General features: G+C 40.6%; 1 protein-coding gene across 3 annotated transcripts in view; it reads left to right on the top strand.

The window, feature by feature from the left end:
- The window catches only part of Atp2c1 (ATPase secretory pathway Ca2+ transporting 1), a 100,103-nt gene that overhangs the window by 74,533 nt on the left and 13,272 nt on the right, over positions 1 to 12,298 (top strand). For all 3 annotated transcript variants that reach the window (XM_048334908.1, XM_048334909.1, XM_048334910.1), the window contains 9 exons: positions 1,065 to 1,140; positions 2,158 to 2,224; positions 4,743 to 4,867; positions 5,531 to 5,628; positions 6,029 to 6,124; positions 6,211 to 6,300; positions 7,980 to 8,084; positions 9,342 to 9,498; positions 11,689 to 11,859. In XM_048334908.1, coding sequence (XP_048190865.1) covers positions 1,065 to 1,140; positions 2,158 to 2,224; positions 4,743 to 4,867; positions 5,531 to 5,628; positions 6,029 to 6,124; positions 6,211 to 6,300; positions 7,980 to 8,084; positions 9,342 to 9,498; positions 11,689 to 11,859 — 985 coding nt within the window. The remainder of the gene's footprint in view (positions 1 to 1,064; positions 1,141 to 2,157; positions 2,225 to 4,742; positions 4,868 to 5,530; positions 5,629 to 6,028; positions 6,125 to 6,210; positions 6,301 to 7,979; positions 8,085 to 9,341; positions 9,499 to 11,688; positions 11,860 to 12,298) is intronic.

Genomic DNA, 12,298 nt, shown 5'->3' with positions numbered 1-12,298 from the left:
CTGAGATCTGAGGTTTGTGGTTGAAAGTCAACCCGGGTAGGAAGGTCTGTGAGATTCTTATCTCCAAGAACCATTAGAAAGCTGTGGATCAAGTGAAGCCCTGGGTTCAGTCCCTCAGTACCATATAAACAGAAAAAGACAGAAGTAGTGCTGTGACTCAAATAGTAGAGCACTAGCCTTGAGCACAGAGAGGCTCAGGGACAGAGCCCCGGCTCTGAGTTCAAGCCCCAGGACTGGCAAAACAAACAAAATAGAAACAAGAGTACATGAGAATACTAATTATAACAAGGTCCAGAACTGGCAAAAAAGGAGGAAGTGTAAAAAATAAAATTCAGATGAATCATAAGGAAATTTGAAAAAAATTAATGGCCTGAATTTACACTTCAGAAGATTTTGATTCATTGTTTATAGTAGAAATAGATTAATAGCTAGTTTTTTGCTTGTTGTTGAATTCTTTGTAGAAATTGGCTTTATCAGATGATTTGAAAGATTTATCCTTTTTGAGGGGAAGTGGGGTACTAGGGATTAAGGCCTTAAGGCCTAGCATGTGCTACTTAGCACGTAAGGGCCCTGCTGCTGACTACACTTCAGTCCCTAGAATTACTGATTAATATGATTAGGTTTGTACTTTAAAATATGTCCTCTGGGGCTGGGAACATGGCCTAGTGGCAAGAGTGTTTGCCTCATATACATGAAGCCCTCAGTTCAATTCCCCAACACCACATATATAGAAAACAGCCAGAAGTGGCGCTGTGGCTCAAGTGGCAGAGCGCTAGTCTTGAGCAAAAAGAAGCCAGGGACAGTGCTCAGGCCCTGAGTCCAAGCCCAGGACTGGCCAAAAAAAAAAAGGCCTCTTCTATATAATTCCAAGTCTGTATGTGGGATTGACATAGAACCTGTAAGATATTCTTGGTATTAAAGATAAGTTCTGTCATTTAAAATTCTCCCTCTCCTATGTTACTCAGGTCTTCGTTGCTTACTACCTACCACACCACCTGCCCCTTTTTAGTTTTCTCATAGTCATGCTTGGAGCTAATTGTGACACTCTTTTCTAATTTGTCAAGGCGCCAAAAACCCCTCTGCAGAAGAGCATGGATCTCTTAGGAAAGCAGCTGTCCTTTTACTCCTTTGGTATAATAGGTGAGAGAAGAGTGAGCATGTCTGGATTATATTTTCACTTGGGATCTTGTTCCTTGTGTGTGTGTATGTAGGGGGGAGGGTGGGAGGTACCAAGGCTTGAACCTGGGGCCTTGTGCTTTCTTAGCTTGCTTGCTTGGCTAGAGTACTACCCCTTGAGCCATGCCTCCAGGCTAGCTTTTTTTCCTAGTAAAGAAGATGCTCACCTAAAACAAATTTAAAGGTTGCATTTCAAGAATCTATACTATGACATCTTTTCTGATTATTTTTCCCCACACAAGCTATTCAGTGTAGTTATCTTGTTGTAAACACTTGTCATTTCCTTAAAGTTTTAGAAGCAAAATTATTGAGTCAATAGTTGTTCATGTCCTTTTAAATTTAGTTCCTTTTGAGTATTGTTACTGACTTTATCTTATCAATCCTCTGATAATGCAGTATTTTCTTGTTTCTAATAGACTATGGTGTACATTGTTCACTTTATGATAGAAAGGTTGAAGGAGATACAGAGATCACACTAGTTTGTTTTAAAATGTTTTAAAATGCCATGTTTGCAGTTGTTCTTCAGTGTCACTGCCGTTTCAGGGGCCATACATTATATCCCACTCTGAGCCAGGTCATATGCAGCACTAACTTCATGAATGACTTCTGGTATTGAGTAATGCAAAATAAGATGCTAGCATTAATTTTTGCAACACTGCTGGTAAATGGAAGCCTTACATGTTTCCTTGGTATGCCTCCTTGTTTTCATTAGTGGTAGTATTTTTTGGAGCATTTTACTGTTTCAAGAGATGAATGCAGAATCCGCGACCAAAGGTTAAACTGTGTCTCCATGTGCTGTGCACACGGGCAGCATTGATTTAGATCAGTGTTAACATCAATCTCCCCTGCTTAGTGGAGTTCTATCAAGTCTTGTTCCTGTACTCCTCCCCTTTAGTTCAGGATACCTCGATTTGCTGTCTTATCTTTCATGGGTGGTTTGTCTTAGAGAAGGGAAAAACTAGCGATTTGGTTTTGTTCTAGGCATCATCATGTTGGTTGGCTGGTTGCTAGGAAAAGACATCCTGGAAATGTTTACTATTAGTGTAAGGTAAGTTCTTATACCTTGTCCGAAAATGGAATTTCTTTGCCTCTCTTACTTCTTTGTTAGACTTAGGTTACATTTCATTATGGAGTATTTACATAAAGCCCATATGAGTATAATAGCTCTACTTTTTTTTTTTTTTTTTAACCAGTCCTTAGGCTTGAACACAGGGCCTGGCTGCTATCCCTGAGCCTCTGTGCTCAAGGCTAGTAGCACTCTACCACTTGAGCCACAGCGACACTTCCACTCTTACTACATTCCCAGCCCAGTAGCTCTACTTAAATAGTTGAAAACCCATGAGAAGAAGTGATCTGAGAGGAAAGTAAAAATCTACACAAACACTAGAGAAGAAAACACACACTGGATATCCAGAATTATTAACCCAGTATTGGGTAGGACTCAACCTCAGGCATCTTAAGGGGAAGAAATCTTGGGTGGCATATATCTTATAAGGCCTAGGAAGTAAAAATTAAAATAGTGGTTCAAAAATCTGTGTATTTCAGGACAATTGAAAAGATTAAAGGAATAGGCAGAAAGACTTAAGAAGTGAAAAGATACTATAGCATAGTAAAGGAATATATTGTTTAGAGGCACAGAAGTGCATTTTTGAAGCATGTGGTTTAGAAATATATAAAAATAAGGGTTAAAAAAATAGAAGTTAGGCTGGGGATATGGCCTAGTGGTAGAGTGCTTGTCTTGTATACATGAAGCCCTGGGTTCAATTCCCTAGCACCACATATATAGAAAATGGCCAGAAGTGACGCTGTGGCTCAAGTGGCAGAGTGCTAGCCTTGAGCAAAAAGAAGCCAGGGACAGTGCTCAGGCCCTGAGTCCAAGCCCCAGGACTGACAAAACAACAAAAACAAGCAAAAAAAATAGGAGTTAGCTGGGTACCAGTGGCTCATACCTGTCATCCTAGCTTCTCAGGAGACTGAGATCTGAGAATTGTGGCCAGCAAGTAGCAGAGTCTGTGAGATTCTCACTCCAACTAACCACCAAAAGCTGGAGGTGGAGCTGTGGCTTAAGTAGTAGCATGTCAACCTTGAGCAAAAAAGCTCAGGGATAGCACCCAGACTCTGAGTTCAAACCACAGAACTGGAACAAAAAAAGGGGGTGAGGGGTTTAAATACCAAATTAATTAAAGACATAAGGCATGAGTTTGAAATGCTATTGATATAATTAGACCCCATTACAGTTTTGAGAATTTTTTTGAGTAATTTCAACTATTTGTAAAGATTAACAGACCATATGACTTTTATGCTTTTTCTTCAAAGTCTTCTAGATATGAAATGGAAGAATATTGTTAGGAAAAACCATTTAATTTTGTGATTGTAATGTGGATCTGTTTGGACTACTTTATAAATCTAAGATAATATATTGGATAGCTGATGGTATCTCATTTCCCTTAGAGTTATTTTAATACTTATTTTCCAAATGTACTAAATATGACTAAAAAAAGGATGAAGTTTCCTGGAAGGTTGATGCAGTGATAAACTGAATTCTCACTACTTATTACCCTTCTTTTTTTGTTGACCAGATTATCACATCATCCATTTAAAAAGATGTAAAAGAAGTCTGGGGATACAATCTTTGTAGATTTCTTTTTCTTTTTTAAATTGTTAAAGCATTCATTGAATGAAGGTGAGAATTCAGAATTTTCCACTTTCCACGTAATGGCAAAGGGGATAGTTGACAGAGAAGTCTTCACAGTTATTACCCAAATCAATAGACAAATGCAGAGAACCAGATGGAAGCATCGTGGGCCGATGATGGGGTGAAATTAAGCATATAATTAAAGTCTCAACGACTGTGAGTCCTCACTGGTACTGTAAATTGTCTCATCCTCCTGAATAGATGAGGGAACACATTGTGTTTGGGTGGACAAAGAGAAACAATCCATTTCCTCTGAAGCAGGAATGGGGAATGTTTTGTTCTTATGCCGTCTGGCTGTGTCAGACCTGAGGAATGATCTGGTACGAGCTGGGGCAGACACAGCTTCTCACAGGCTGCCTGCAGTCGTCTGCCTGTATTGGTAACCTTGTGTAGCTCATGAATGATGCTACAGCATTCAGGCCTTTGCCAGGAAGGAGCTTTCTTTTCATGGCTGAAAGTTACCACATTTTAGGGATATAACAGTTTTAGGTCATTCATCAGTTGATAGTATTTGGCCATCTTGTAGTCCTTGTGAATATTGTGGCTACAAACATTAGTTACCCATCTTTGTTTTGATTTCTGGGTGAATAAGCAGCCAGTGACCCAGATCACACAAGTAAAAACTTGGTAAAGCCTGGGACACACAACAATGCAGTTTTATTTCAGAGTCTGTTTTCTTTAACAGATGCGCTAGTCCGTCAGTATTCAGTAAAGCAACTTCTCTTTCCTCTTTGAGAAACTCCAATTATGACAGCCGGCAGTTTTAATTTCTCATTTTATCGTCTTCAAATTTATAGTCCACTTCAAATTACTGCAGTTGTACCATTCCGCTGACAGTGTGTGTGTGTGTATGTGTGTGTGTTGGTTTTAGTTTGGCTGTAGCTGCAATTCCTGAAGGTCTGCCCATTGTGGTCACAGTGACACTAGCCCTTGGAGTCATGAGGATGGTGAAGAAAAGGGCCATTGTGAAGAAACTGCCTATTGTGGAAACCCTGGGTAAGGAAGACATGCCACGGGTCAGGACGCCAGGATTAGGCTTACACCTTACGGAATGTTCCGATATTTTTTAAAATGCCATAGAGCAAGTAAAATCTTAACGTAAAATTAATAGTGGTTTTTATTGACATGTCAAGGAAAATAACTGATAATTACCAATCCCCAAATAGCATACTTGAGTTGAATTTGGTTACAAGAACAGTAAGTATATGCTCTCTATAATGCTGTAGCATAACTTAATAATACACTGTAAAACTTGTTTGTTTTTTTTTTTAAGAAAATGAGGCTATTCAAAAATGTATTAAATTTAATTTCAGGTCTGCATTTTTAGTATTGAGAAGGTCAAAGACTTTGGAAAATTGTGGTTGAAAAAATTACATAGATTTGAAGCCCTCCAAACTTCCCAAGTTATGCTCTATAAAATGTTTATATAAAGTTACACTAAGTAGATTTGTAGACACTTAATAAGAAGTGGAAATCTAGTTTCAGTCTTTAATTTCAGAAACTATCTTGTGATGAAACAAGCATAATGTGAGAAATGAAAATGCCTAGAGTTGTTCTCTGTAAAATCCAGAGAAGTAGGACAAGGTTCTAGTCTCTGCTTTATTTTCTGGATCAACTCGTTTTTCTCCTTTGATGACAACATAATAATTTGTTCTTTAGGCTGCTGTAATGTGATTTGTTCAGATAAAACTGGAACATTGACAAAGAATGAGATGACTGTCACACACATATTCACGTCAGATGGAGTGCATGCTGAGGTACTTTTAATTTTTTCCCCCAACGGTTTGCTTTTTTTTTTTTTTTTTTTTTTGAGATTACTTTCAACAGGTTGTGTTAAATGCTAGACGTGGGATAATGGCTTTGAGTTCCTTGTAAACTTTAGTATGTTTGAGGAATATAATGTTATGTGAGTTTAAATTTAGTTCCATATAGATTTTCATGATGTACCTTTCAGTTTTATATTGTAAGCAGAGGACACTCACTAGCTGGAAGTCTATATTTGGTCTAAATAGCAGATATTCTTTTGGATAAACTCCCTTGCTAAATACTTCCTATAACGCTATCAGGATGTAGAAAGTGAGGCCAATGAGCGCACACTCACCTGAGTGTGGGTTCTCATCTACGTTTGCATTATCCACCCCATTTCCTGTTCCACAGGTCACTGGTGTTGGCTACAATCAGTTTGGGGAAGTGATTGTCGATGGTGACGTTGTTCATGGATTCTATAACCCAGCTGTTAGCAGAATTGTTGAGGTAGAATTTTATTCTTCAAGAAGGTAACTTTCTTGGTCATGATTTAAGATACAGTGGTAGGTTAATACTCTATGCATTTCTCTTAGGCCGGCTGTGTGTGCAATGATGCTGTAATTAGAAACAACACTCTCATGGGGAAGCCAACTGAAGGAGCCTTAATTGCTCTTGCAATGAAGGTATGTCCCTGATTTCTTTGGCATATAAAACATTACCCTGATAATAGAATGTAAGACCAATGATTTTAGTATTACTGGTTTTTTTAGGTATCCAGTGAAGAAGATTCACATTTTATTGCTTTTACTGCCTTTTGGGGACCAGTTTGATCTCTGTAAATACAGAGCATATGACTTTACAGTATAACCTTAGTCCTTCATGCTGGTGTAGACTCATGACCAGTGATGGATTTATTCTTTAAGGAAATGATATTCCTTAATATTGAGGTCTGTATGTGAAAAGCTTTATAAATATGTCTAGCTGCTGATAAATGTTAACTTGTACATGATTAAAAGGCAACATTCTGCTTTATACCCATGTAAAGATATTTATGCAGCCATAAGAAATGGGCTTTTCTTGCTGGGCATCAGTATAATCCTAGCTGTAATCCTAGCCTGTAGTCCTAGCCACTCAGGAAGCTGAGATCTGAAGACCGTAGTTCAAAGCCAGCTGGGGCAAGAAAGTCTGTGAGACTCTTATCTCCAATTAACCACCAGAAAACTGGAAGTGGCTCAAGTGGTATAGCGCTAGACTTGAGCAAAAGAAGCTCAGGGACAGTGCCCAGACCCTGAATTCAAGCCCCAGGACTGGCCAAAGCGGGGAGGGGTAAATAAAGCAAAAAGTGATGGGACATAAGAGGAAGCATACTTGCCTAGAAAGCACAAGGTCTAGAGTTTAAACATCCCAGCACTCCTCCCTTTACCCCCCAAAAAGGTAACACCAAAAAAAAAAGATACTCAAAAGAGTGACTCAGAGACCAGCCATTTCCTATACTATGCTGAACAAGGTTTTAACCTCTTGAAGAGGTAAAGTGTAAAACCACCTTATATGAGGATGAGGTCATTTTAGAGTGACGTTAATACTGATATTTTTTAAATAAAATCCAAAAATTGAGCCATGTGTAAGAACAGCGTAAATTCAGAGCTAGGAGGTGGGCTTCAAAGGCTAGAAAGGGCTCAGTTGGGGGTCAGCGATGGCAAGATGTGTAATGAAAGCATGCAGGGGTGAGCATAGAATGGATTTTGGCTAACCTGTTGACTAATGTGGATGAAGTGGAGCTATACCTGAGTAGAGAGGAAGAGGGCTTATACCTCTGATGGATTTCCACAGGGCCCTGAAATGCCAGGGAAAGATGAAATACTACAGTAGAAAACAGAAACCGCTCAACTCTGCAATTCTAAGTAGTTTAAAGGTGTTTCTGGATATTTGGAAGAAGCTGGAAAGGGCATTGGGATAGAGAGCAGCACTGTGGCATTGGTCCTTGCCAGTAGATAAAGCACTAGGGGGGAAAGACCAAGCTTGTTGCAAGACAGATTTGAGGCTCTAACGAGAGAGGGGTTGAATCTGGAAGTTGTGTTGGTTATAATGCTTCACACTCAGTATCGGTCAGGTACCTTTATTTATTCCTTCTGGAATTTGAGCTGGTAGAAAGATGAAGGGAGTCAGTGGTGAAGGCTTGGTGGACTCAGTGTCTAGTTCTGTATCTGCTCACCAGATGTAAATGCAGTAGGTATAGTTCACTATTTGAAAATAATCTGGGTATCTAACCGGAGAAGCTATATACAGTGACTTTGTTGTTTGTTAAAGGGAAAGAAAATAAGCACATATTAGTTAGAATTAACTCTTTATTTTTGCCTTATAGATGGGTCTTGATGGACTTCAACAAGATTATATCAGAAAAGCTGAATACCCTTTCAGTTCTGAGCAAAAGTGGATGGCTGTTAAGTGTGTGCACCGAACTCAGCAGGTATCTCTCTCTCTATCTCTTTCTGTCTCTCTCTTTTGTGCCAGACCTAGGGCTTGAACTCAGGATCTGTGTTCTGTCCCTGAGCCTCACCCTGAGCTTCATTTGCTCAGGTCTAGTGCTCTACCATGTGAACTATGCTTCCACTTCTGGCTCTTTTGGTAGGTCAGTGGAGATAAGAGTCTCATGGACTTTCCTGCTTAGGCTGGCTATGAACTGTGATCCTCAGATCTCAGCCTCCTGAGTAGCTAGGATGACAGGCGTGAACCACCAGTGCCTGGCTTCTCACGTTCTATTTGATGCTCTTTTCCTTGTAGTATCCATGCCGGGGTAGGTTTAGTTTGTTGTGTGAGCTGAGAGCTTAGAAGAGGAGTTGTAGTCTGCACAGTTACCTGGGCTTAAGACATTGGTTCTCAGTTTGGTTTTTGTTCTTGATGACCATTCATAGCCTTCTGCCGACTGGCTGTTGTCATTCTGTGTTCTTTCACCAAAGGAGTGTCCTATCTTCAGAACAAACAGAACCATACTATTTTGTAGAAGAGAGTTCCCAAATATATGTAATTCACGTAGAATTACAAACTGACAAAATGACATGTACTAAGCTATCACCTTGTCTTTTGGGTGCTCTTGAAATTTGTGCAGCATAGAGAGTTGATATCTGCAGTATATAATTATTCATAGTTACTATTACCAAGTTGTGTTTTCATTACATAAATTAGGCTGGATGCAGTGGCTTGCAATCATAATTCTAGGTACTTGGGAGCAGACGTCAGAGGATCAAGGTTCAGGGTCAGCCTGGGGGAAAAAGTGACTAGACACAATGGCATGCACCTGTTATTGCAGCCAGGGAAAACACAAATAGAATTTCAGTAGGTAGGTGTAGGTCTACAAGTAATAACTAATAAAGAGCTTAAACCATTGTCTGCAGGTTGATATTGGATCTCTTTCCTTTTGCTGTTGTGTTCTGAAGAACCGTGTCCCAAGAGTGATTAATTGGAGGCTTGGTATAGTGCTACCTTCGATGTGTGCAATAGAGGGAAGATTGTTTTCTGTAGGAGAGAGAGAAAGCTCCCCATATGAGTTGGGTTTTTTTGGCCCCCTACCTCTCATGAGTTTTTAATCTTCAGAGTTCAACTGCCACTCAAGAACAGAAATCAGGCTTGAGCAAAACTGCCCTAGAAATAAAGGAGAAACACATGTCACTTGTTTTTGTGTACACGTTCAATGAAACTTGTATTTGGCTTCTTTTTTTCTTCTTAGGACAGACCAGAGGTCTGTTTTATGAAGGGTGCCTATGAACAGGTGATTAAGTACTGCACTACATACCTCAGCAAAGGGCAGAACTTGGCACTTACCCAGCAGCAGAGAGATCTGTACCAACAGGAGAAGGTTCACATGGGCTCAGCAGGACTCAGAGGTAAGCGTCGCTCTTGGAATGGGAAGTTCCAACTGCAGGGGAGGCCAGACATAACAGCCCAGCCATCCGATTCTGCTCCCGGCTTCAAAGAACCCTTCTAACTAGCAAGGCTGACTAGCCCCCAAAGATGGCAGGTGAAAGCTGGGAGCCTATGACACACACCTATAGTCACAGTCACTCAGGAGGCTGACGTCTGGGGATCCAGGGTCTCCGCCAGCCCAGGCAGGCCACACCAGGCCCCTTCTCCCAGGGAGAGGAGAGCACGCGCGGAGCTGAGAGGCAGGGCTCTACAGTCAGCTTTCCCTTCTAACTAGATACTGGCTGAGGTAGATGCTATGAAGTCACATAGTCTCCATAGAAATTGGAAGAGTTGTCTTTTTTAATTTAAATTTTATTGTAACATTTTACAATTCTATTGTAAATTTTAATGTAAAATTTTATTGTACAGAGAGGTTAGTTAAGTAAGTAGTAAATTTTCTGAACAGTGTTACCCTCTCCCTTATTTCTCTCCCACTCCCCCTCCTGACCCCCCCCCCCCAAGTTGTAAAGTTAATTTCCAACATAGTATCTAGTGAGTATCCTTGTTGAATTGGTTCACCCTTTGTCCCACCTTTTCTGTGATTCCCTTTCCCCTCCCCAAGTCAGATCAACCTATGTACAAGCCTCTTTCCCAGCACCAGGGGACTGTCAGGCGGCATTTCCACAGTGACATCAGTAGTTAGGTAGATCACTTTTACATTGGAAAAACAGAAGTGACCTTCTACTTGAATAAGACTAAATCCTTCCTTAGATCTCTCTGGAACTTTTCAACCTCGCCATGAGGTACTTGGGGTTGGTGTGCTTTGTGTTTTTGACGTGCCAGACTAATAATTCCCCAGATATAGGCACATCCTTGTGGCTCATAAGGGAGGTTACCAGAGGTTCCGGAATTCTGAGAGTGAGCTAAATGACACATGGAAAATGGACAGGACTTTCTGCTATCTTACTGTCCAAAGGTGACAGGAAACTATAAATGATATGATGGTATCCTGTATTATATACTGTGTGTGTGTGTGAGAGAGAGAGAGAGAGAGAGAGAGAGAGAGAGAGAGAGAGAGAGAGAGAGAGAGAGAGTGTGTGTGTGTGTGTGTGTGTCTGTCCTGGGGCTGTCCCTGGCTTCTTTTTGCTCAAGGCTGGCACTCTACCACTTGAGCCACATCACCACTTCTGGCTTTTTCTGTGTATGTGGTGCTGAGGAATTGAACCCAGGGCTTCATGCATGCTAGGCAAGCACTCTACCACTGAGACACATTCCCAGCCCTATTATATACTGTTATAGAACAGAAGTTACAAGAAATGCCCGTTAATGTTAAGGAGAGAATGAAAGAATCCAAACTTCATTGGTACTTAGGATCTTATAACCACTGTATAGACCACTCTTGTCCTTCACAGTTTGCCCTGTTAGAAATTATAGGCTGTGTATTATTAATACAGACTTCTCTCTGTGCTGTTGAATTTTCCTTGGAGACCTATGAAATGAAAGATGAAGATATTTGATGTTACCTTCAAAGGTGTCTATCACCTTAAAATTCACTTATTTTAGTAAAGGTTGACAAACTCATACTTCCTCTAAACAGTTAATTGCATTTATCATAGTTGCAGTAGTTTTTGTGGAAAATAGCTTCATGAAATAGGTTTACAAAAATGATCTTCAGCCAGGGGCTGGCTGGTGGCTCACATCTGTCATTCTACTTACTCAGGAGGCTGAGATCTGAGGATTGCAGTTCAAAGCCAGCCTGGGCAGGAAAGATTGTGAGACCCCCCTACCTCCAATAAACTACTCAGGAAAGCTGGAAGTCATGCTGTGACTCAAGTGGTAAAATGCTAGCCTTGATCACAAAGAGGCTCAGGGTCAGCACACAGGCCCTGAGTTCAAGTCCCAAGGCCCACAAAAAAGAAAAAAAAAATCATTCTCACTTGCCTTTTCTGCTTAACAGTTTCGTTTTAGTTCTTTTAATTTTTAATAGCTTAAAGCAACTCCATATCTAGACCCATTAAATTGTATTGTCTTGGCATATACTAAGTTTTGAATTTTAAAGATTGTGTAATAGTTACAAATGGAATCGTAGTTAGTCTAAAATGATTGTCAGCTAAATTCTAATGTTTTTGTGACTCATGTTTCTGGTTTTGATTCTGTTATTGCTTCCTAAGTTCTGGCTCTGGCTTCTGGTCCTGAGCTGGGTCAGCTGACGTTTCTTGGCCTGGTGGGAATCATTGATCCTCCGAGAACTGGTGTGAAGGAAGCGGTTACAACACTCATTGCCTCAGGAGTGTCCGTAAAAATGATCACCGGAGACTCACAGGAGACGGCGGTTGCCATTGGTATAGTTAGTTGCTTCCTTTTGTTCATGGTAGTTTTCCTTACGATGACACAGTGCACTCTGGTGAACCGTGGGCATGAAGACAGCTCATGCAGTGTTGAGGCTATGTATGGTGACAATTGATGCACCTCTTTTTTTGCCCAGACTTTATATAAAATTGTGGGCAAAACTGATTATAGTTTTTTGTTTTGTTTTGTTTTTTTGCCAGTCCTGGGGCTTGACCTCAGGGCCTGGGCACTGTCCCGGAGCTTCTTTTTGCTCAAGGCTAGCACTCTGCCACTTGAGCCACAGCGCCACTTCCAGCCTTTTCTGTTTATGTGGTGCTGAGGAATCAACCCAGGTCTTCATGCATGCTAGGCGAGCGCTCTACCACTGAGCCACCTTCCCAGCTTAAACAGTTTAAACAAAAACCAAAGTCAGGACTTAAAATGAATTTAGAT

This window comes from Perognathus longimembris, chromosome 26 (assembly GCF_023159225.1).
Source record: "Perognathus longimembris pacificus isolate PPM17 chromosome 26, ASM2315922v1, whole genome shotgun sequence".
Lineage (NCBI taxonomy): Eukaryota > Metazoa > Chordata > Mammalia > Rodentia > Heteromyidae > Perognathus > Perognathus longimembris.
Note: the sequence above shows the minus strand (reverse complement) of the source record. Positions and strands in the feature narration are given on the sequence as shown.